This window comes from Calonectris borealis, chromosome 30, assembly GCF_964195595.1.
Source record: "Calonectris borealis chromosome 30, bCalBor7.hap1.2, whole genome shotgun sequence".
In the NCBI taxonomy this organism is placed as follows: domain Eukaryota; kingdom Metazoa; phylum Chordata; class Aves; order Procellariiformes; family Procellariidae; genus Calonectris; species Calonectris borealis.
Genome location: NC_134341.1, coordinates 3,280,972 through 3,302,759, shown reverse-complemented (window position 1 = coordinate 3,302,759; position 21,788 = coordinate 3,280,972). Strand labels below are relative to the sequence as shown.

The window sequence follows — 21,788 nt, the reverse complement described above, 5'->3', positions numbered from 1 at the left end:
AGAAGAGGGGGTTTGCACCTGATGATACAGCGTCCTAAATACTCCGGGGATGGAGGGCAGGTGAGGCTGGCACGCAGGGAGGTGGCTTGCGGCAGGCGGGTGGTGGCACCCAGTGCCTCGCGGGTGAGACTGGGCCTGGCCTCGAGGGGCTGCGGGGACCGGCTTGTGGGGCAAGACCCTCTCCCTGCGCCCCAATGAATACGCGCAAGCCCACGGAGGTGGAGATAGGAAAAGCTTTATTGGGGGGGCTGTCAAAAGGGCAGCAGCCCCTCACTGACCACAGGCAGGATCTCTCCCAGTGCATATGCCAGGTGGGCGTAGGTCTCCTCACACAGCACACGCAACAGCAGGCGGTAGAAGAGCTCGGGGTCGTACCAGGAGGCGTAGAGCACCGCAGCAGCCAGAGCGAAGCCGACGGCCAGCTGCAGGCCCACCAAGAGCAGGCAGAGTGTCCTGTGGGGCTGAAGAGGGACAAGAGACAGGGCAGGGTGGATGCACCCCAACCCCATCTTGCCTTCGGGATGGAGGAGGTCGTTCTGGGAGCCCCATGGGCTGCCTCCCCAGACGTTTCTCATTGCTCCCTTGGGCAGGGTGGGATATGGGAGTCCACCAGCCTGGGAAAACACCCCGGCCCAGGGAAAACCGATGCTGAGCACTTCCAAGCTGCAAAGCCCACAGCCGGCCAGCGGCTCCCCAGCAGCCTGTGAGCCCTGCCGGCTGGAGCAGGTGTCCGGTCCATCCCACCTGCTGCCCGGGAGCGGGCCGCAGGGCACAGGGGACCCATGGGGACACTCGCTGCAGCCAGTAAATGAAGCCGCGTCTCCTCGCCAGCATGTCTCTCGCCTGCAGGTCAACACAGAGCAAGGACACTTGTCAAGCACTGCCGCAGGGTCGGGACACCTGGAGTTGCACGGTGCCCCTGGCCTCCGCCGTGCGCAGGAGTATAGCCCGTGCGTGGCTGTGACCTCCCTGGAGCCCTCTCCCCAGCGAGACCCACGCTGGCCGGGGCAGGGGCTGGCACAGGCTCTCCCCCTTACCAGCTGTGCTTCCACCACCTCCGGCAGCACAGTCCCTGGCGCCTCTGCCTCCTTCTTCCTCTGCTGCTGGCTGCAGGCAACAGGGCTTCGTTATAGACGAGTTACAGACCTCCATGGCCACGCGAGGGGGCCCCTTCCAAACATACACCACGCCAGACAGGGATTGGGCTTCCCTGTCACACCGCGTGCTGCACATTCCCCCCACCCCAGTGCCTGGCACTAGCGTTGGCAGCCCCATCACGCCAGGGGCTGCAGAGACCCCCCGGACACCCGTGTGGGGCGAGGGGCCCAACTCACCAGATCTCTTCCTGCTCCAGTGCCTCTTCAAGCTGCTTTATTTCCTGATGCAGCACCTGGGAGAAGGAAGGGTCTGAGTCCCTGAGCCCGCTGCCGCCCTTCTCCGATCCCCCCACTCCAGGGCCCGTGGGCACCCACCCGTTTTCCCCCAGCCCTTTCAGCACTACCTCATTCTGCTGCTTATCCTCCTGCAGCCAGGCCACCATCTGGGCGTAATGCTTTCCCAACTGCAAAACAGTGGGCGTCCCATGCGGGCGGCTGGGCTGGGGACCTGGGCACCCTCGCCCCTCCCCAGCCCCAAGGCCGTGCCCACTCGCTACCCCACTGCTCCAGGGCACTGGGAGACTGGGTGACTCACAAGGCCAGGCATAGGGAAGTCATGGACGCCCCCATATTCTAGGGAAGATGTCCTCCCCAATCACGTTTTTGCCCACAGTCACTGGGCAACTGGCGCCAGGTGATGCTCCTTGAGCAGGGGGCTCGGACAAGACAAGACGACCTCCAGAAGTCCCTTCAAACCTCTCAGTCCCAGCCGACACACCTCTGGGACATGGGCAGAGCAGAGGACACCAACCTTACTGTTGAGCTTCTGTATCGTATTATGCAGATCCTGATGGATCTTCCCCTGCTTGCGGACAGCAGAGCAGAGGCTCAGGGTCTGCAGCCCCAGCCCCCACAGACCGGGAGCCACTCCACACCACCTCCGCTCCTTGCTGCTTACCATTGGTGTGGAGCTCTGCACAGAATCTTGGCTGGCTCCTTGATCAGTGCCCGGAGCCTCAGCTTCCTGCAGGAATGGGGAACCATCAGATTCCCTGCCACAGACATACGCCCCCTCGCACGTGGCGCTGCCCCAGCTTCCCATGTCCCAGCGCCCATCAGCCATCTGCACACCCGCACCTGGCCAGGATCCTGCACGCCCCGTCGCCCTGTACCCGGCTCAGCCTGTGCTAGCTGGGTGCTGGGCACGTGGCAGGAGGTGGTGGGGGGCACCAGTGACCGCTGGGGAGAGGAGGAGCTTCCTCATCCGTGCTGTGCCGGGTGCTCATGGGGTCCCTCCTGCCCGTGGGGCCCCTGCAATGACACCTCCAGCATGAACGTCCCACCCTGTGAGGTCAACACGCCCCCAACCCCCAGGACCCACTTCCTTTTGGTCCCCCACCAGCCCCAGCAGCACATGCAACCTCCGCACTTGGCCCTGCCTCGGCTCAGGCTACTCCCTTCCCCCCACCACTCGCAGCCACATGCAGAGCCCCGGCCACCCCCTCGCCCAGCCGAGGCCTGCCGGGACCATGGAGATACCCTGCCCTCACCCTCCTCCCTCCCGTTGGGGGCCCTCCACTGCACGGCGGACACAGGACAGGTCGTTGGCGAGTACTCTCCAAGCCTATGCCCTGCACCCGAGGTTCTCCTCGACATGCTCCCCTGCCTCCGGAAACAGCGCCCTTTGTACCTGCCAGGGCGCCCGTGTCACAAGCCCACAGTGACATCATGGTGACATGGCTATCACCTCCCAGGAGGTGACACGGGGCCCAGGCACGGCCACCGGGAAAACAGGATATCACTCTCAGCACCCACGCTTAGGGCACGGGCGGGAGAGACCATGGGTGCCACGTGTCAGTGTCTCCCTGTGGGGTTTGCCTGTCCCTTGACCATCAGGCTCTCACAGCTCCCAACCCCAGGGCCAGGCAGCAGGCAGGCTGCGCATATGCTCCCAGCAGGCACACGCAGACACTCAGAGACACACGTGTGCACCACGGGTGTGCGCACGTGTACGGAGGGCCACTCTGCGTGGGCTCCAGCACAGGGCTCAAACATCCAGCTGCCGAACTACAGCCTGGGAAGGGGAAAAATATACACTAGTCCTCTGCTCTAGCCCGGGCAATCACCATGATTGCAGGCTCCCGAGAGGAATGGGGTCTCTCACTTGCTCAGAGAGCTGCGGCTGCCAGCACGTGGGGGGACATCAGGAGGAAGGGCTGGGGGTACACAGCAGGCAGGCAGCGACCCACTTGCTGCAGCTCCGACCCCTCGAGCGGCTGCGTGCAGCGACGCCGCATTCAGGAGTTGGCAGGTTGGGTCGCTCCAGCCTCCATCCCACAGGGCCTTTCCCTTTGGCAGCAAAACCTGCGAGTGGCTGGAGAAGCTGGCAGGGAGCAGCAGGGGCTGGGCTGGCCGGTGGCTGTGGGGTGAGGAGGGACAGGACCTTGGGGACAGGGCCACCGGCTACGATAGACTGCTAGAATGGGCCCCATGGGATGGGGTGGACCTGGCAAGGGGGCCACGGGGACAGCACCGCTGGGGATGGGGACAGGGGGCCACTGGGCTGTGGGGCCACCAGGGAGGGGGTGAGACTGGGACCCTGGCACTGACTGGGAGAAGGGCAGGGGGTGGGGAACTGTGGCGTGAGAGGGGCAGCGTGGGGGCCATAGGGACCGTGGAGCGAGAGGGCAGGCTGGTGGCTGCGGGGTCGTGGGGAGCTGTGGGGAAGACGGGAGGGGGCTTGAGGGGGTCTAGGGGTTTGTGGGTGGTAATGTTTGCCGGCCTCCGTGTAAACGTGTCCCCAGCTGGGAGCCCCACGGGCTGCCTCCCCAGCCCCTTCTCATTGCTCCCTCAGGCAGGCTGGGACGTGAGTCTCCACAAGCATGGGAAAACACCCCGGCCCACAGTTCTCGCCAGTAGTCCCCAAAATCCCCCCCTACAGCCCCCCCCAAGCTAGGAAGAAAAGAAATACCAAAGCATTTCATCCCAGAGAAGCCCAAAGCTGCCTAATGCCCTTGGACCACTGGCGCAGGCACCCCACTGCCTATGGCAGAGCCCCGGCACCCCGAGCCCCCAGGGCAACTCACCTCAGCCAAGAAGTGCTCTTATGCCTCCTGGACGCCAGCTGCTCCTCCTGCAGGCCAAGGCACAGCAGGGACACGTGTTGGGGTGTGCGAGGCGGCCGAGGTTTTCGGGGCTCAGACCCCCACCCTTGTCCCGCTGAGACCAGTGCCCCCATGTCCCCCGGGCACAGTGCAGACCCTTCCCTCCCCAAGGCCCACAGCGGGGTTGCCTGTCCTACCAGCCGCACAGCCACCATCTCCTGCAGCAGCGACTCCTCTGTCTCGTCTGCCGGCACCGTCTCCTCCCTGCTACAGACACCATGGGTTTCTAGGCTGTGAGAAGAGACCTCGGCCGGCATGGCGACCCCCCGGGTGGCCAACAGGGAGCCAGGGTGCTGCCCAGCCTCAGCTGGGGTTGGCACCAGGCACCCCCGGTATCCCAGCACTGCACAGACCTACCCCAGGCCTGGGAGGCATGGAGGGGAGCCTGGGAGCTGCTCAGACTTACGCACAGCTGCTTCCAGGAGTCCTGAGTTGCTTAGGGATTTTTTGAGCTACTTAGAAGAAGAAAAAGGGCTCTCCAGAGCAGGCTGGAGGAGCTGACAGGAGCCAGAAAACATCTGCACAGGACATTGCTGCGCCTCCCTCTGCCTTTCCCCAAAAGAGGTCTACCTGAGAGAGAAGGCGGCATAGGAACGTCTCCGGGAGGGGCAGGGGTGGAGGAGGACCCCCACTGACACCGGCCAGGGCGCATCGCCAGACTACCCAGCATCCCCCCTCCAGCCCATGCCTGAGTTCCTGTTACACACGGCATGCCCCGACACACCGGTGAGGGTCATTCATCCTGCCCCCTTCCCCAAAGCCATATTGCTGTGCCTGCAGACTCACATCAGGGTCCCCTCTGCAGCACAGCCAACAGCCTGCGTGATCTCCCGGGGCCCAATCCCTCCATCACGGATGCCGTATCCCGGAGTAGATGTCCTCCCCTGCCACCTCCCACCCTGCCCATGGCTGCTGGGATGCACGGACCCAGCACTGGCACCCCCCTCCCTGCCCCTGTCAGGACGACCTCCTTCTCCCCTGTACCTTCTGCGCCTCTTCCAGGCTGGCGGCTGCCTCCCTACTTGCCACCTGCAAGTGCTCCTGCGGGAGAGGAGGGGAAGAGGAGTAGCCATCAGGGCACCGGCACACTCCCTCGAGTGCACTCCCCTCGGCATTATCCCTCCCAGCTCCTCTCGGGCGCTGCCTTTGCCCACGCATCCCCTCTCCTTCCCAGCCCTGCAGGCACTGCGGGCAGGCAGAGGGACCCCCAGGCCCAACTCTGGACGCGGTCCCCATCTGGACATGGTCCTGAGCAGCTGTCTCTAGGTGACCTTGCTTGAGCAGGGGCATTGGACAAGACAAGATGATCTCCAGAGGTGCCTTCCAACCTCAACCAGTCTGTGATTCTGAGAACTCACCCTGGTCTGGGCCACCAGTCCCTCCAGCTGCTGGAGCTCCCGGCGGTTCTTTTCCAAACAACTTGCCACAAGACAGTTCTGGGAAGAGGAGCCGTACCCAGGCACTGAGCCCCTGACACAGCCCTGGGAGCCCCAGCTGGGGGACATGGCCAGAGGAGGGGGCACTGGCGTCCATGCTGCACTGTCCCATGGTTTTCTGCAGCTCCTGCTGCTTCTTCCCCTGCGTGGGGAAACGAGGGGTCAGGGGATCAGGTCTCGCAGCCCCAGCTCCCGGGGGCAAGGGGAACACTCCACACCTACCACACACCGCAGCAGCTCCTTGTGCCTTTGTGACTCAGCAGAACACTGGGGCAGGTGCTCCTGGAGCATGCGGAGGTTTTCCTTTGTCCCTTCTGCCTGCATGGCTGCACCTGTGCATCGGGAGCCAGCAGGGTGTGAGGGGCATGGCCACGGGCACTGTCAGGCACGGACACTCATGGGGATGCTGCCCTATCCTGGCACACAATCGCACACTGACACGCGGGTGCGCTCGAGAGAATGCACTCCTGCACGTCTGCGCACAGGCGTGCCACCCTGCTCACCTGCAGCTGTGTCCAGCACTGTAGCTGCTGACACAGGAACAGCCGTAGACCCGCAGGCACAGCCACGCACCGCCTTGCGCTCCCAAGCAGAGGTGCACCCAGGCACTCTCCGGCACAGGACACTGCTGCGCCTTCCTACTGTGCCTGTAGACTCACATCAGGGACCCTTCCGCAGCGCAGCCACCACCAACTGCTTGTGCAATCTGCAATGGCCCCATCCCTCCATCGTGGACCCAGACCCCAGGGTAAATGTTATGTGTTCCCCTCCTCCCCCTGCCCTGCCCCTCCCACCCCAGTAACACCCCTGCCTCCCTTTTGGTCATCTGAAAGTGCACCCGTGGGACAGGAGGGGAGGAGGAGCAGCCATCAGGGCACCCGGGCGCTCCCATGAGCACACTCCCCTCCGCATTATCCCCTCCCGGCTCCCCTCAGGCACTGCCTTTGCCCTCACCTCCCCTCTCTTACCCAGCCCTGCAGGCACCCGAGGCAGGCAGAGGGACCCCCACGCCCAACTCTGCACACGGCCCAACTCTGCACACGGCCCAACTCTGCACACACTCTCCACCCAACACCCCCCGCCAGCACCACCAACCCCCAGCCACTCAACCCACCCATGTACACTGCAGCAACCAATCAGGGGGCCCTGCCCTTCTGCTCTACCAATGAGCAAGCCGTTTCTGTTGCAAGGGGATGGGGCCCGCTGGGAGCTCCCCGTGCCTGCTCCTCTGGCACATCCTGGCCCCTCACAGGCCGAAATGGCGGCAGTCACACCGGCCTCGCCCTCTCCTGGCTGCCCTCCCCACGCTCCCCTCTGCAGCATTTGAGCACACAGACTCTCCTGCACTCGCTTCTGGCTTTGTGCCCTCCCATGAGAACGAACCTCTGCTACAGCACCAATATTGCGCGGAAATGGGAAAAATCTCCAGCAGGCACCCCTGGAAAGAGCAAGCCAGAGAAAGAAAGGAAGTGGGCAAACTCTTCCTGGAAGGGTTTCCTGTGCTCGGTGCCGCTGACTGGATTTAGTTTTCCCTGTGAATCGTCCCCAGTTCCCTTTCTATGTTCTTCTTCTGTGTCACCTCTCCCTTTTGGGAAGGAAACAACTCCCCCCCTCAGCCTCCCCCTTTTTTGGGGGAAATAGCTCCCGGCCATGGCCGTCCTTCCAGACTGTGGAGGGGGGGAGGCCCTTGTGGGGAGCAGATGCCTGGGGTACCTGAAAGGAGTGGGATGTCTGGGGGGAACTGATGGGATCAGGAGGGTCTGGGTGGGGGAACCGAGGGGGTCGGGGCTGTCTGGAGAGAACTGAGGTGATGGGGGTGCCTGGGGAGAAGTGAAGGCAATGAAGAGTGTGCAGGGGGGAACTGAGGAGATGGAGGGAGTCTGAGAGGAACTCAAAGGATTGGGGGTGTCTGAACGGGGGAACTGAGGGGATCGGGGTCTTCTGGGTGGAAGCAAGGGGATCAGTGGTATTTAGGAGGCATTTGAGGAGATTGAGAAGACGTCTGAGTGGGAGATCTGGGATGCCTGGAAGGGTAACTGAGGGTATCGGGGCTGTCTGGGAGGAAGCAGAGGCATCTTTGGGGCTGAGGTTTCTGGGGTTAAGTGAGGGGATTGGGGATACTGAGGGGGTAACAGAGGGGATCGAGGGCCTGGCACCCTGGCAGGGAAATGGCTCCTCACCCCACAGGTGCCCCTGCAGTGCCACATCCCCCCAAGGGTGCCGTGACAGCACCACGAAACCCTCCCCCAGGCATCCCTGCCCCACCCTGGGCCCTGCAATCCCCTGCGAATCCCTTTCCCCCCCCCACCAGGTACCAGCCCCTGCTTATATATACCCTGGCTCTGCCCCTTCTGCGCAGCATGGGGGGGTGGAGGCACCCTTCTCATCCCCCATTCCCGCCCGGGGGGTTTCTGTGTCCCCTCCATACCTGGATTACCGCCACTAAAGGCCCTGGCTTGAAGTGTGTTCATGCCAGCATTCCCTTAGGACTGTAGGGCACGATCAGGGCCCGGCCGCAGGGTTTTAAATGCATTTTTAATCATGCATACAATTCCTCCAAACAACTCCATCACAGCCCCAATGCTGCCTCTAAGTACACAGGTGACAGAAGGACGGCGAAGAGAAATGGGGTCCCGCTGCTGAACGAGGTGGGGGAGCTGGGTACACAGGAGGTGGGAAAGGCTGAGGCACTGAAAGCTGCCTTTGCTGTCTCTACCAGCCCGACCGGCCTTCAGGAATCCCAGGTCACAGAGGCCGGGGGAAAGGCTGGAGCAAGGCAGACCCTTGGCGGAAGAGGATCAGGTCAGGGAATACTTAGGGAAGCCGGCCGTACAGAAGTGCATGGGCACAGATGGGATGCAGCCGCGAGGGCTGAGGGATCCGGCTGATGGGAGATGCACAAGCCAGGGCCCTGCTGCTGCCCTGCTCCTCCCCAGTGATCACCCCCTTTAGAGAAAGCCCATACTACAGCCTGCGGGCAGGGGGTGTCCCTGCAGGAATTCTTGGGCTGGAAGAATTGCTAGGAGAAAAATCCTGAAATTATTTTGGTTTGATATTGTCGGGAAGGTGGCAGCATTGCCCTGTCTGAGTCATGTGGGCTTCATTACGTGGTGGGGAGGGTTGTGCATCCAGAAGAGGTCAGCACATCCACGAAACCCATCTGGCACAAACATGTTTGAGGTTTAATATTCTTTTATCAAATTTTGCTAATCTAATTTTTAATGAAAATTGCAACAAAGAGACAAATCAACCCCTGGAGTAGGATTTTGCACCTGTCTTTGCGTTTCCTGTGGATTATAACCCCGACAGCCCCACGCAACACGATGGCCAAGGGCCGGGGGGGGAAAGGGATTCGCAGGGGATTGCAGGGCACCACGGGTGTGCACATGTGCGCGGAGAGACACACCGCGTGGGCTCCAGCACAGGCCTCAAGCATCCAGCCCCCGTTTGGATCCAGCATCCAGCCCCCAAACTACAGCCCGGGAAGGGGAAAAATAAAGACTAGCCCTCTGCTCTAGCCCAGGCAGACACCGTGCTTGCAGGCTGCCAAGAGGAATGGGGTCTCTGACTTGCTCAGAGAGCGGCGGCTGCCGGCACGTGGGGGGACACCGTGAGGAAGGGGTGAGGGCACGCGGCAGACACAAGTCGAGCTGGCACACATCATCTTTGGTTTATTATGCTTCCTAAAGGAGCTCTTGGGCTTGTGGGTGGTCGTTGTGGCTCGCCGTCTCCCCGTGAACCTGCGCTCGGTACATACAGGTGTACAGGCAGAGCCATCGTGGGGAGCGCACAGGCAGAAGGGCAAGCAGCAGCCACCTCCCTCTGACCGGTCACCTGGCATTCGTTGATGTTAGCAAAGAAGGGTTTGCTCGTATTTTGTTTTCTTCTCGTTCGTGCGCAGGTACTGGAAAGACGGCAGCAGGACACGCTAGCTAAAACCCCTTTTACTGCTGGCAATAAAGGTGCCTCTTGGCTGGGAGCACGAGAAGTACCCCTTTTTCCGCTCTTGATTCTTCATATACGGTTTTAAGACTCCTCACATACTCATTTTTACAATTTACATAAGCTCTATGCTTTGGCCACGACGTCACTTGTTGCCACTCGCTTTGGAGTATTTGTTCATGTGAACCCCCAGTGCAAGCATGCTTAATGCATATTTATTAACTGAATTTGCCTGATTTTCTTGCAACTTTGCCGCTCTCAGCTGTTTTGGTGTGGTTTCTTCTAACAGCAAACCCTGTTCTACAAGTGAGGTCATTGTTGTTCAAGTTGCGTTGCGCCTGTCTTAACATGGGCAGCCGTTTGCGCAGGGTGGTGGATACAGCCTCCTGCCTCCAAGTCGGGCAAGAGCCAGGTCTGAGGCAGAGCCATGGTGGGGCGCGCACAGGCAGAAGGGAAAGCAGCAGCCACCTCCCTCCAACCTGTCAGCTGACATTCATTGGCAAGGTCACGCACTTGTCCTACAATCACAGAGTTCTTTATTCTCTTTCTTTTTCAAAAGAACCGGGAGCTCGCTGGGCGGCTCCCAAAGGCGGCCGCCAGCTTTGGTGGCAAGACCCAGTTAAGGATGTCCCTCTTCAGCAGGACCAGGATGAGGATGGCGATCTGCAGGAAGGCGAGGAACAGAAGTCGTCCCCTGGGGGACAGGAGAGGGGTCAGGCAGAGCAGGGGGCCCCTTTGTCTCAGCTCTTTCCAGCCACCCTCTTCGAACGCCACCGTGGCACCTTGCACCGTGCTGGGCACAACACTCCCCGCTCAGAACTGGAGTGAGGGGCCTGGGCATCTCTACCATAGTGTTGTCCGAAAAGCGGATTCGTGCCCGGCGTGCAAGTAACCAATTCCACACGCTCAGGAGAGATATTGTTTTATTCAGGCCTGGGTGCTCGGTGGACTTGCCACAAATCAAGCACACCTGGTCTAGTCACCTTTCTGTTTATATCCATGCTTCTCATACATATTTTAAATTTCCTTGTTACATATTCATTACATTTCCGAGAACTAATTATAATATTACATCATCTTAAACACATGCGCACTAAAGCCTTTAGGGTCTTCTTGGGGGTCTCGGGTGGTCTCTGGTGGTCGGCAGGGTAGTGAACTCTTCATAACTTATTTCCTCTTTACCTTATAGGGTCGCAATTTGTCCCTGAGCCATGCTTGGACCACGTTTGTTTATAGTTTCCGTAGCTAAAATTAATTATCACTACCTCTAAAACACACAGCTTATAATTAATTACTACTCCACACAATTACAAACACACACCTGTTAGTTATCTAACTTCTAAGCAACAAATCTTCATTGTTTAAAATTACAGAAGCGAGCAATATAGAATCCACAACAAACTAAACTATCTATCACCATAGTGTTCTTAAATTAAAACATATACATCTTGATCTCCTCCAATCAAACACCCACTCACTAGCTTCATCATTTTGGTTTCTTATTAACTGGTCTTTTAACCCAGTTCTGGGTGAGGGCTATACACAGGATGATAACACTTTGAAGATTAATGTTGATTAAGATTAACATTAACAATTCCCCCCTTTGAGACTTATGATGTTAAGCATCATGAGTCTCATAATACTTATTTTCTACAAAAAGATACAAATTGAATCATACAACATGTAATCATAATTAAAATAACAATCAGTACCACAAACAAAAATAATTGTCTAAGGCAATTTAAATTTGGAAGCCACGAGAACAACCAAGAAAAATCTAATCCTTCCCGTTGTTTAAACCCATATGCCAAATCTTTTAATTGTTGGATTTTCTTCTCTACTAACTGTGAATTATCACTCAAATTAAAACAACACATTCCTTTAAATTCTTCACAACCATGATTGTGTCTTAAAAGTAAATAGTCAATTGCAGCCCTATTTTCAAGGGTAGCTTCTCTTATTTGTGTCATTTCTGTACCAATAGCCGAAAGTGCTTGGGAGGTATAATTTATGTCTTTTACTAAAGCACAAGTAATCCGTTTTATGGTGTGATAATTCATAGCTACTCCAACTCTGGGTGCTAGGATAGCTGCAGCTGACATCTCACTTGAACTGTATAAAGTGACTTGCGAGTCACAATTCTCTGATACTTGATGTATACTCCTTTTAGTTCGTGCACCATGTTCTAAGTCCTTTTTGTCTATCAGCAGCGGAGCTATCCTCCCTATTGAACACGGACCTCCGGTCACATTCACTGGAATATAGGAATATGCTATTCGTCCACACAACAAAAACCATCCAAGGGGTAATTTAGTATGAGCCCATGCATAACTCTGAAGTTGAGTGGAGTTACATCTCAAAGGAGGTTGTAAACGTGTTAAATTTTCACATTTAGAAGTGCAATTTATGAATTTAACGCAATGCCCAGCTGGAAGCATTCCTCGCACCTTGACTCTTAACATCCCTCTCTCCTTAAATCTAGTTGTTTTTCCTAATCTGTAAATGCTACGATAAATTAATTTAATGTCAAAACTTTGAAACATTGTATAATTCTTCATCAATTCCAATGGAGTTGGTACTCCTACCAAACAAGAACTATACATCCCTCCCACAGAATTCTCGGCTGAAATACAAAAGGAAGACATGTTGGTTACTTCTCGGGCTAAAAGTTCCCAGATATTTCGATTTCTATCCCATTTTGGTAACAAAAATTGAGAATCAATCTGACTGATCGTTATTATTAACAACAACACATTCCACATCTTCCCTCTCTCTCTAATTTAATTCTGTTCAATAATCAAATTGTTACACTAATTTAGCAGCATCTCCAGTATCTCATTGAACACGCCGCAAAGTTAACTTCAATGGTTCCTTAAATACAGATGTCCACAGTCCAGGCGGAATTTTCTTAATCCTCGTATAATGAATCCAAGAATCTATTCCTTCCAGTTTCACAGCAGTGTTTGTTGTTAACAGCACCTGGAAAGGTCCTTTCCACTTTTCTCCAAGAGGGTCGTCCTTCCACGTTCGCAAATAAACTTGATCCCCTGGATTAAATGAGTGTACTGGAAATTCAAGAGGTAAAGGTGTCTTCAAAAGGACATACTTATGCAAAGAATTCAACACCTTACTCAAAGATAAAAGATATTCAGTTAATACTTTTTTCTCCTATTACATGCATTTGTTCTGATCCTCCTGTCAAATTAACACTATAAGGTTTTCCATATAAAATTTCAAATGGACTCACTTTTTCTTTAGCTCTAGGGGTCACCCTAATTCTCAACAAGGCAAGTGGTAAGGCTTCGATCCACTTCAATTGAGCTTCCTGACATATTTTAGAAATTTGTCTTTTCAATGTTTGATTCATCCTTTCCACCTGCCCACTAGATTGAGGTCTCCAAGGGGTATGGAGATCCCACTTAATCCCTAATGTCTTACTCATGTTTTTAACAACCCCTGCTACAAAATGTGGACCTCTGTCTGAGGATATTCCTAAAGGGACTCCAAACCTTGGAATTATTTCTTTCAACAAATGTTTTACAACCTCTTTTGCCTTGTTGGTTCGACACGGGACAGCTTCTGGCCATCCAGAGAAGGTATCTACCAATATCAATAGATATCGGTATTGGTTACATCGCGGTAACTCTGAAAAATCTATTTGCCAATACTCACCGGAAGTTATGCCTCTTTTTACCTCTCCAGGAGGGGGTCGGATTTGTATTTTCGGATTGTTCCTAAGACAAATCTCACATTTATTACTCACACTTTTAGCAATCAATAACATTTTGGTTCCTATCGCATATCGTCTTACTGATTCCACCATTGCCTCTGCTCCCATATGTGTTTCAGCATGGATTTTGACCATTAATTTCTTCATAATTTCAGGGGTTACTATACATTGTCCATGTGAAGTTATCCACCATCCTTGATCATTCTTCTTACAATGTAATAACATAGCTAATTTATTTTCTTTCTCATTATAATTTGGGGATTCCACCTGAATTTCTTTTGATGGAATTAAAACATAAATCATAGTATTTAATGCTACACGTTTAGCAGCCTCATCTGCTTTTCGATTTCCTTGTATTACTTTTGAGTCCCCTTTTTGATGAGCTTTACAATGAATCACCGCAACTTCTTTAGGTTTCTGTACTGCTTCCAACAAATTCAAAATCTCGGTTCCATATTTTATAGGGGTACCGCTAGCAGATAAAAGTCCTCGCTCCTTCCATATTGCTCCATGAGCATGCACAACTCCAAAAGCATATTTAGAATCTGTATAGATGTTAACTCTTTTACCTTTAGCCAAATTTAAGGCTTTTGTGAGGGCTATAATTTCTGCCTTCTGGACGGATGTATTTGGAGGTAATGCTTTTACTTCTCGATCTTCAGTTAAAGTTACCATGGCATAACCAGCCCTCCTTTCTCCTTTTACAACAAAGCTGCTTCCATCAGTAAATAATTCTTCATCCGGAGTTTGGAGAGGGACATCTTTCAGATCTGGCCTGCTGGCATACACCTGTTCGATAACTTGTAAACAATCATGGTTAAGATCACTCTTTTTTTCACTTGGCATTAAAGAGGCAGGATTTAAAATTGTACTCACTTTCAAAATGATGTCGTCTTGTTCCACTAACAAAGCCTGATATTGTAACAAATGACTAGGGGTTAGCCAATGATGTCCTTTTTGTTCCAGTACTGCAAGTACCGCATGCGGGACGTGAACCGTTATTTTCTGTCCCAATGTCAATTTTCTAGCTTCTTGAATGATGAGAACTGTTGCCGCAACTGCCCGCAAGCAGCTAGGCCATCCTGAGCTTACTTTATCTAATTGTTTGGAAAGGTAAGCCACTGGTCTTTTCCAGTCTCCCAAAAGTTGAGTCAAAACCCCCATAGCTACATGTCTCTTCTCATGAACAAATAGCTCAAAGGGTTTGGTCAGATTTGGAAGTCCTAAAGCTGGAGCTTTCATTAAAGTCTGTTTAATGTCATCAAAACTTTTTCGGCACTCTGGAGTCCATTCTAACAATTCTTCAGGGCCTTTGGTTGCCTCATACAGTGGTTTTGCCATCAAACCATAATTTGGAATCCAAAGGCGACACCATCCAGCCATTTCTAGAAATCCTCTCAACTCTCTTTTAGATTGAGGGGGTGCCATCCTGCAAATGGCTTCTTTTCTACCATTTCCCAATCTTCGCTGTCCTTGGGAAATCTCAAACCCCAAATAAATTACAGTTTGTTTTGCAATTTGTGCTTTCTTCTCTGACACCCTATACCCGGCCATTCCCAAAAAGTTTAGGAGGCTGACAGTCTTTTCTTTGCAGATTTCAATAGTATCTGCTCCCAATAGGATGTCATCAACATATTGAAGGAGGGTGATTTGATCTTCCTTACCGGACCACTGTTCCAGTTCCTTATTCAGAGCTGCTCCAAAGATGGTTGGGCTATTTTTAAACCCTTGTGGCAGCACGGTCCAGCAGAGCTGAGTCCTCCTCCCAGTCGACGGATCTTCCCATTCAAAGGCAAAAATCTTTTGGCTGTTTTCTTCCAGAGGTATACAAAAGAAAGCATCTTTCAAATCTATAACAGAGGAATATGCATTTGATTCATTGATAGTTGTTAACAGCATATATGGATTAGGGACTATTGGATGAATGTCCACCACTAACTGGTTTATCGCTCTTAAATCTTGAACCAGCCTATATCCTTGGTTATGTGGCTTTTTCACTGGAAGGACAGGAGTATTATAATCAGATTGACATTCTCTTAAAAGTCCGTATTTAAGAAAATTATTTATTATTGGTTCCAAACCTTTTCTGGCTTCTATACTAATAGGATACTGTTTCTTTCTTACCGGTCGAGCTCCTGTTTTCAATTCAACTTTTACCGGTTCCACATTTTTCGCTCTTCCTGGTTTCTCTGTTGCCCAAACAAAAGGGTAAACTGCATCTTTAATCTCTTCTGGAATTTCTTCAGATTCATCTGTGTTTGTCTGTAATAAATAAACTTGGGCTTGCCAGGCATTAGCTTCAGGAAAATGAACTTGGATTCTTCCTTTTTTAAAGTTAATTTGTGCTCCCAATTTATTCAATAAATCCCGTCCTAAGAGAGGCATGGTGCATTCCGGTATATATAAAAATTCATGCATCAGTGTTTTTCCTCCAATTTTACATTTTAAAGGTTTCAAAAAAGGCCTTATCTCCTTCTTTCCCGTGACCCCAACAATAGATACATTAAATTTACTCATTGGTCCTTTACATGTATTTATAACAGAATATTTTGCTCCAGTATCTACTAAAAAATCGACTACTTCATCTCCCAGCTTTACTGGAACCAGGGGCTCAGCTGGGAAAATATCATTTTCTAGCCCCGGTCCCCATCATTCAGAATCTCCTCCCATCATAAGTAAATCAGCTTCAGGTGGTATCTGCTGTGACTGAGTCACGACTGCTTCTTTGTTCTCTGGACACTCACTCTTCCAGTGTCCCTGTTTCTTGCATACAGCACATTGATTAAATCCTGATGGGGTATATTGTTTAACCATATCATCTATGGTTAGACCATATTGTCTAACCATATCTCCTCTGCCTTTTCCTCTCAAATACCCTCTACCTCTACCTCTCAAATATCTTCTGCCTCTTCCTCCAGCTGATCCTTGGGCATTTACAAAAGCAGCTGCTAGAATAGCAGCTTTTTGTTTCCTATCTTTTATTTTTTCTTTTTCCTGATTTTTCTTTTCCTCCTCTTCCCTATTGTTATACATCTTATAAGCCATTTCAATTAACTGTGATATAGTCATTCCTGTAATCCCATCCACTTTCTGCAATTTCTTTCGAATATCTGGAGCAGCTTGCCCTACAAACAAAGTAGTAAATATTGCTCTGTTCTCATCACTCTCAGGATCTAAGTCTGTCCATTTCCTAGCTGCCTCACATAATCGTTCATAAAAGGTGGATGGGTCCTCTGTTTTTCCCTGAATTATTTGAGTCAATTTCGCCAAATTCTTTGGGCGGGATATTCCATTCTTTACTCCATACAAAATTAATTGTTGATACTGTTTAATCATCAATTTCCCATCATTACTATTAGGATTCCAATTTGGGTCTTGAGTTGGCATAAAATGAGCAGGACCTTCTCTTGCATTTATTCTTTCATTTTCCATATTTGCTTTTTCTAATACTACCCTCTTTTCTTCAGGAGTAAACAAATTATTCAAAAGAATTTGAATATCTTTCCAATCTGGATTATGATTTTCAATAATTGTTCGAAAGGATCTATACACCTTTTCTGGATTCTCTCTGTATGATCCTGCTAATTCTTTCCAATTCATTAAATCAGAAGTTGTAAATGGTACTTTCACAAATACTGGCTCCCCCCTTGGGCCCACTGCCTGGCGAAGGGGTGCTAACAATACAGACCCTTGCTGGGTTCTAGTCCTGCCAGCTATCGGACTAAAAGTATTGCTTCCTCTTGCTTCGGTTTCAGAAGTTTCATTTTTACTTAGTGGTACTAACATTTGTGTATCCTCCTCTTCTTCTCCTAGTTTTAAACACCGTTTTCCTATGCTACATGCAGAACAACAATGCGCTTTTGGTTCCTTATTTTCCATCATCATCATCATCACATTAGAATCTGAATCTAAAAGCTTACATTTTTTCCGAATTTCATGATCATTTCTCAAAGAAAAAAACAAATCTACATAAGGTACCTCATCCCATTTTCCTTGTCTTCTACAAAATAACATTAACTGTAAAATAGTATTATATTGCAAGGTTCCCAATTCTGGCCATTTTTCCTCATCTTCCAATTTGTATATTGGCCACCATCTAGTACAATATTCAATTAATTTATCCTTTCTCAAAGGATCACCCCCAAATTTTCCCCAATGTTTAATGATGCATCCTAAGGGGGAACAAGGTGTTACTTTTGATGGTTGAGCTCCCATATCTTTACCAAAAAAGAACGTTCTTTACCACAACTTCATATACTCCAGTCGTCACTGTCAAACGCATATGAATATACCTCTTTACCTGTGGCCACAATTCCTTACCAAATGCATGCACAGTTTTATACCCCAGAACAATATCTCATTTACTTTAGCGTTGCACCGTTGAGTCGCTCACCTGCTCTGGTCGGGGAGAATACTCACGGAGTCCCCGATCAAAAGGTCGGTGCGCGCTGGAGTCCAGAGAGCAGGGTCTCCCCACCAAGAGCCGGCAAGTCGATCCGGGCAAGGCTTCACAGCAGTCCCATCTGGGTCGCCAAAAACTGTTGTCCGAAAAGCGGATTCGTGCCCGGCGTGCAAGTAACCAATTCCACACGCTCAGGAGAGATATTGTTTTATTCAGGCCTGGGTGCTCGGTGGACTTGCCACAAATCAAGCACACCTGGTCTAGTCACCTTTCTGTTTATATACATGCTTCTCATACATATTTTAAATTTCCTTGTTACATATTCATTACATTTCCGAGAACTAATTATAATATTACATCATCTTAAACACATGCGCACTAAAGCCTTTAGGGTCTTCTTGGGGGTCTCGGGTGGTCTCTGGTGGTCGGCAGGGTAGTGAACTCTTCATGAACTTATTTCCTCTTTACCTTATAGGGTCGCAATTTGTCCCTGAGCCATGCTTGGACCACGTTTGTTTATAGTTTCCATAGCTAAAATTAATTATCACTACCTCTAAAACACACAGCTTATAATTAATTACTACTCCACACAATTACAAACACACACCTGTTAGTTATCTAACTTCTAAGCAACAAATCTTCATTGTTTAAAATTACAGAAGCGAGCAATATAGAATCCACAACAAACTAAACCATCTATCACCATAGTGTTCTTAAATTAAAACATATACATCTTGATCTCCTCCAATCAAACACCCACTCACTAGCTTCATCATTTTGGTTTCTTATTAACTGGTCTTTTAACCCAGTTCTGGGTGAGGGCTATACACAGAATGATAACACTTTGAAGATTAATGTTGATTAAGATTAACATTAACAATAGGTCTCCCCAGTGGGCCCCAAAATCCCCCCCTACGCACCCCCCCACGCTAGGAAGAAAAGAAATACTGAAACGTTTCATCCCAGAGAAGCCCAAAGCTGCCTAATGCCCTTGGACCACTGGCACAGGCACCCCACTGCCTATGGCAGAGCCCCGGTACCCCGAGCCTCCAGGGCAACTCACCTCAGCCAAGAAGTGCTCTTATGCCTCCTTGACGCCAGCTGCTCCTCCTGCAGGCCAAGGCACAGCTCTCACGCACAGGACACGGCCACGCACATGCACAGTCAGGGATGCCCTGGGCTGGCCCAGCAGCCTCCCCCCGGAGAGGGGCACTGACAGCCGTCGGCACTCACGTGCCTGCACACTGCCCCCAGCCAGCGCTCTTGAGCGCGTGTGCGCACTAGTTCCATGCCCGGCTTGGCCTGCGTCAGCTGGATGCTGAGTACGTGGCCCCCCACAGGGCCCCTGCTGCCCGTGGGGCTGTCCTGCCCTCGCGCCTCTGCAATGCCACCTTCAGTGTCAATGTCCTGCCCTGTGAGGTTAACACGTCCCCCTGAATTAAGGAGTAGGATGAGAAAAGCTAAGGTGACCTATTTGTAGCTTAGCAACCTAGATAAGATAAATGCTATTGTAAGCACACTGAATAGTAAAGCAGGAGGCTGCAAGCTTGGTGTAAGCAAGAGTTGTACAGATAACAGGGACTTTTGGTACAGAAACTAGGAACTCCATCGTCTACAAGAAGCAGCCATTTGGCTGAGACCGGTTTTGTGGTTTGGAGCTCAGCCAACTCAGCATTCCAGGCCAAAAGTGAAGAGTACATGGTGAGGAAGACTGCGAGCCTTCATCCGCAAGACCCCAACAGACGACCACCTGATGGCACAAGTGCCAGCAGGAGGAGACTTACGATAATGAGTTCCTGAGGGTGACATAATGGTCACGCCCAGTAACTGCAATAACCCGACCCAGGATAGTGAGTATGCATGTCCTTGTGTAATAAATAGACTCTTGTTTTGTGATCTGGTGTGCAAGTTAGGAGGTGCGATCCCCCTTGCACCCGGCGCCGTAATGAACATACCTGCTTTATAACTCTTTGTGAGTTGTAGAGTTTGCTTCCGCAGATCGATTTGGCGACCCAGATGGGACCTTCTCTGTCCGGCTGCGAGACCTGCTGAGGACAGGATTCCTCAGGCGCCCCTGAGATTTCTTGGGAGGACTCCCCACTCACCCAGATCATCGCAGGGACAGACAAGGACCATTCTTAGCAGACCAGGTATGTTATAATGGAACAAGGGGATACCTGTAAGTGGTGAGGAGACGTCCTACACGGGGTAAGGAGCATTGGTGCTCGCCCCTGGAAAGGTTGGGGTTTGAGTCCCCATAAGGTGGTATCCTCAAGTGCCTTGGGGTCTCCTAACTGTAGTGATAGGAGCTGTAGGTGGCATTGCCGTAATTATAGTCATCTGTTGTAAAATCCGGTACCGTGCATTATGGTTTAAACTGATCTGTGTGGACTTGTGGCAAATGGTTTACGGTTAACCATTTATGCTATATGTGAACTGGATTATTACTTTAATTGTTACAGTTTGTGGTGTGAGTGAGAAGCGTAACGGGCCCTGTTGTGTAACTGAGTGTCTGCATTGTGAGACGCAGCGCAGCTGCGAAGCGAGTGCGGAGTTCTGATCCGCGGTTCCGTGTTCTCCGCGAGGAGAGCGGCCGGAAATGAACAAAGTGAATGAAATAACATATGTACGAATTTTGGTTATGAGAAAGATATCTTCGACATACCGACATATTGAAAATAGTTGTACCTTTAAAATTTATATTGAAGTATATTTGTTGTAATCAGGTGATAGGGATTAACGTCAAGTACGAAGGAACAATGAAGAGATTTACAGTTCTTTGGTTGAAATGATGCAGATGGTTAGGAATACCTTGGAATAGGCCGACCTGACACATCGTAGATAAAAAGGCCTTGAAACTTAGTATTCTAGATAGGGAGGCCAAGCGGTGTTTGAGGCGCGAAAAGGGGATTAAGATAGACTCGCGAGGCGAGTCAGTCTACTGCTTTGGGTGTTGGGGGTGGAGAAATTTTAGTGATTTTTAATCAAATTTTAACTACACTTTGTGTAGGCAAGCAGGATGGGGGGTCAACAGAGTGGAGGCATCGTGAAAAAGAGCACCCATTTGGTAAAATCTGAATAAGCCCGCGGTAACTATTGTAAGTATTTGTCCGTTTGCTGAGAGTGACACAGGGGTTCGAGTCCCCTTCGACTGTTTGGTGTAAAAGTATTGTCTATCGTCATAGTGATTGAATATTTGTGGTGTTGTTATGTGAAAAGTTTGTTTGTTTCTGTGATTTCCTGTGTGTAAAATGGGATGAAGTAATGTATGCAGATGTGTTTTTCACTTTGCGAAACCATCCGGAATGGCACAAGGAGTGCGGTATAAATTTAGCACCTGAAGACCCTTTTGTATTGGCATTGGAAAAGGAACGACAGAAGGATCAGGGAAAGTCGAAGCGGTGTTGTTCAGCATGTAGCATTGGGCAGAGATATTTGGGGACAAAGGAACAAGATAAAGAGGAAGAACTGGAAATGTTGATAACGCCCCGGGCTAGGTTGCTAGAAAGGGGGGCAGAGGGGGTGTTGACTCATCTCCGAGTGAGAGTGATTTAGAAATTGCTGAGAAAAAGGAACGCAGAGGTTTTAGGCCTGTGGCAGGGAGGACTCGGAACAAAGGCGGCAGGGGTGCGTTACCCATTCAAGCTCCTTTACGGGAGGCTGTGGGACTGGAAGGCCGATAGTAGTCAAAGTCCCCTTTACAATCACAGATTTGAATAACTGGAGACAAGCAGCGGGCAATTATCGAGATAATCCTGAAAAGACAGCCCGAGCTTTTGAGGTGTTCTAAAAACTCAAGATCCAGATTGGAGTGATTTAGATGCTGTGATAGGAGAGGTGTTTGACTTTGAATCTCCGGTAGACACGGGTGCCTCTTACTCTGTATTAAACCAAGAATTAATACCCGTGGATGAGGATTTTGTGATTGTAATAGGTGCTACTGGCCAAGAAGAGAAAGCTTTCCTTTTTACAGCCACTTAAATACAAGTTAGGAAAACAAATAGGGATACATAAGTT

At 51.0% G+C, this 21,788-nt stretch overlaps 1 protein-coding gene and 1 long non-coding RNA gene across 3 annotated transcripts in view; both read right to left on the bottom strand.

Moving 5' to 3' along the window:
- Positions 1-219: 219 nt before the first annotated feature.
- The window catches only part of LOC142073636 (uncharacterized), a 43,045-nt gene continuing 21,476 nt past the window's right edge, over positions 220-21,788 (bottom strand). Inside the window, exons 1-3 of one of the 2 annotated variants that reach the window (XM_075133635.1) lie at positions 1,502-1,541; positions 1,335-1,390; positions 220-1,107 (exon numbers count right to left, since the gene is read on the bottom strand). In XM_075133635.1, coding sequence (XP_074989736.1) covers positions 252-1,107; positions 1,335-1,390; positions 1,502-1,540 — 951 coding nt within the window. In that variant the 5' untranslated portion in view covers position 1,541 and the 3' untranslated portion in view covers positions 220-251. Of the gene's footprint in view, positions 1,108-1,334; positions 1,391-1,501; positions 1,542-21,788 lie in introns of those variants that run through there. The other variant, XM_075133634.1, reaches the window with a different exon arrangement.
- LOC142073631 (uncharacterized) lies at positions 1,703-2,353 on the bottom strand. Its single transcript, XR_012670433.1, has 3 exons — positions 2,235-2,353; positions 2,056-2,121; positions 1,703-1,877 (listed from the first exon to the last, which is right to left on the bottom strand). It is a non-coding gene; the product is annotated as an uncharacterized LOC142073631 (long non-coding RNA).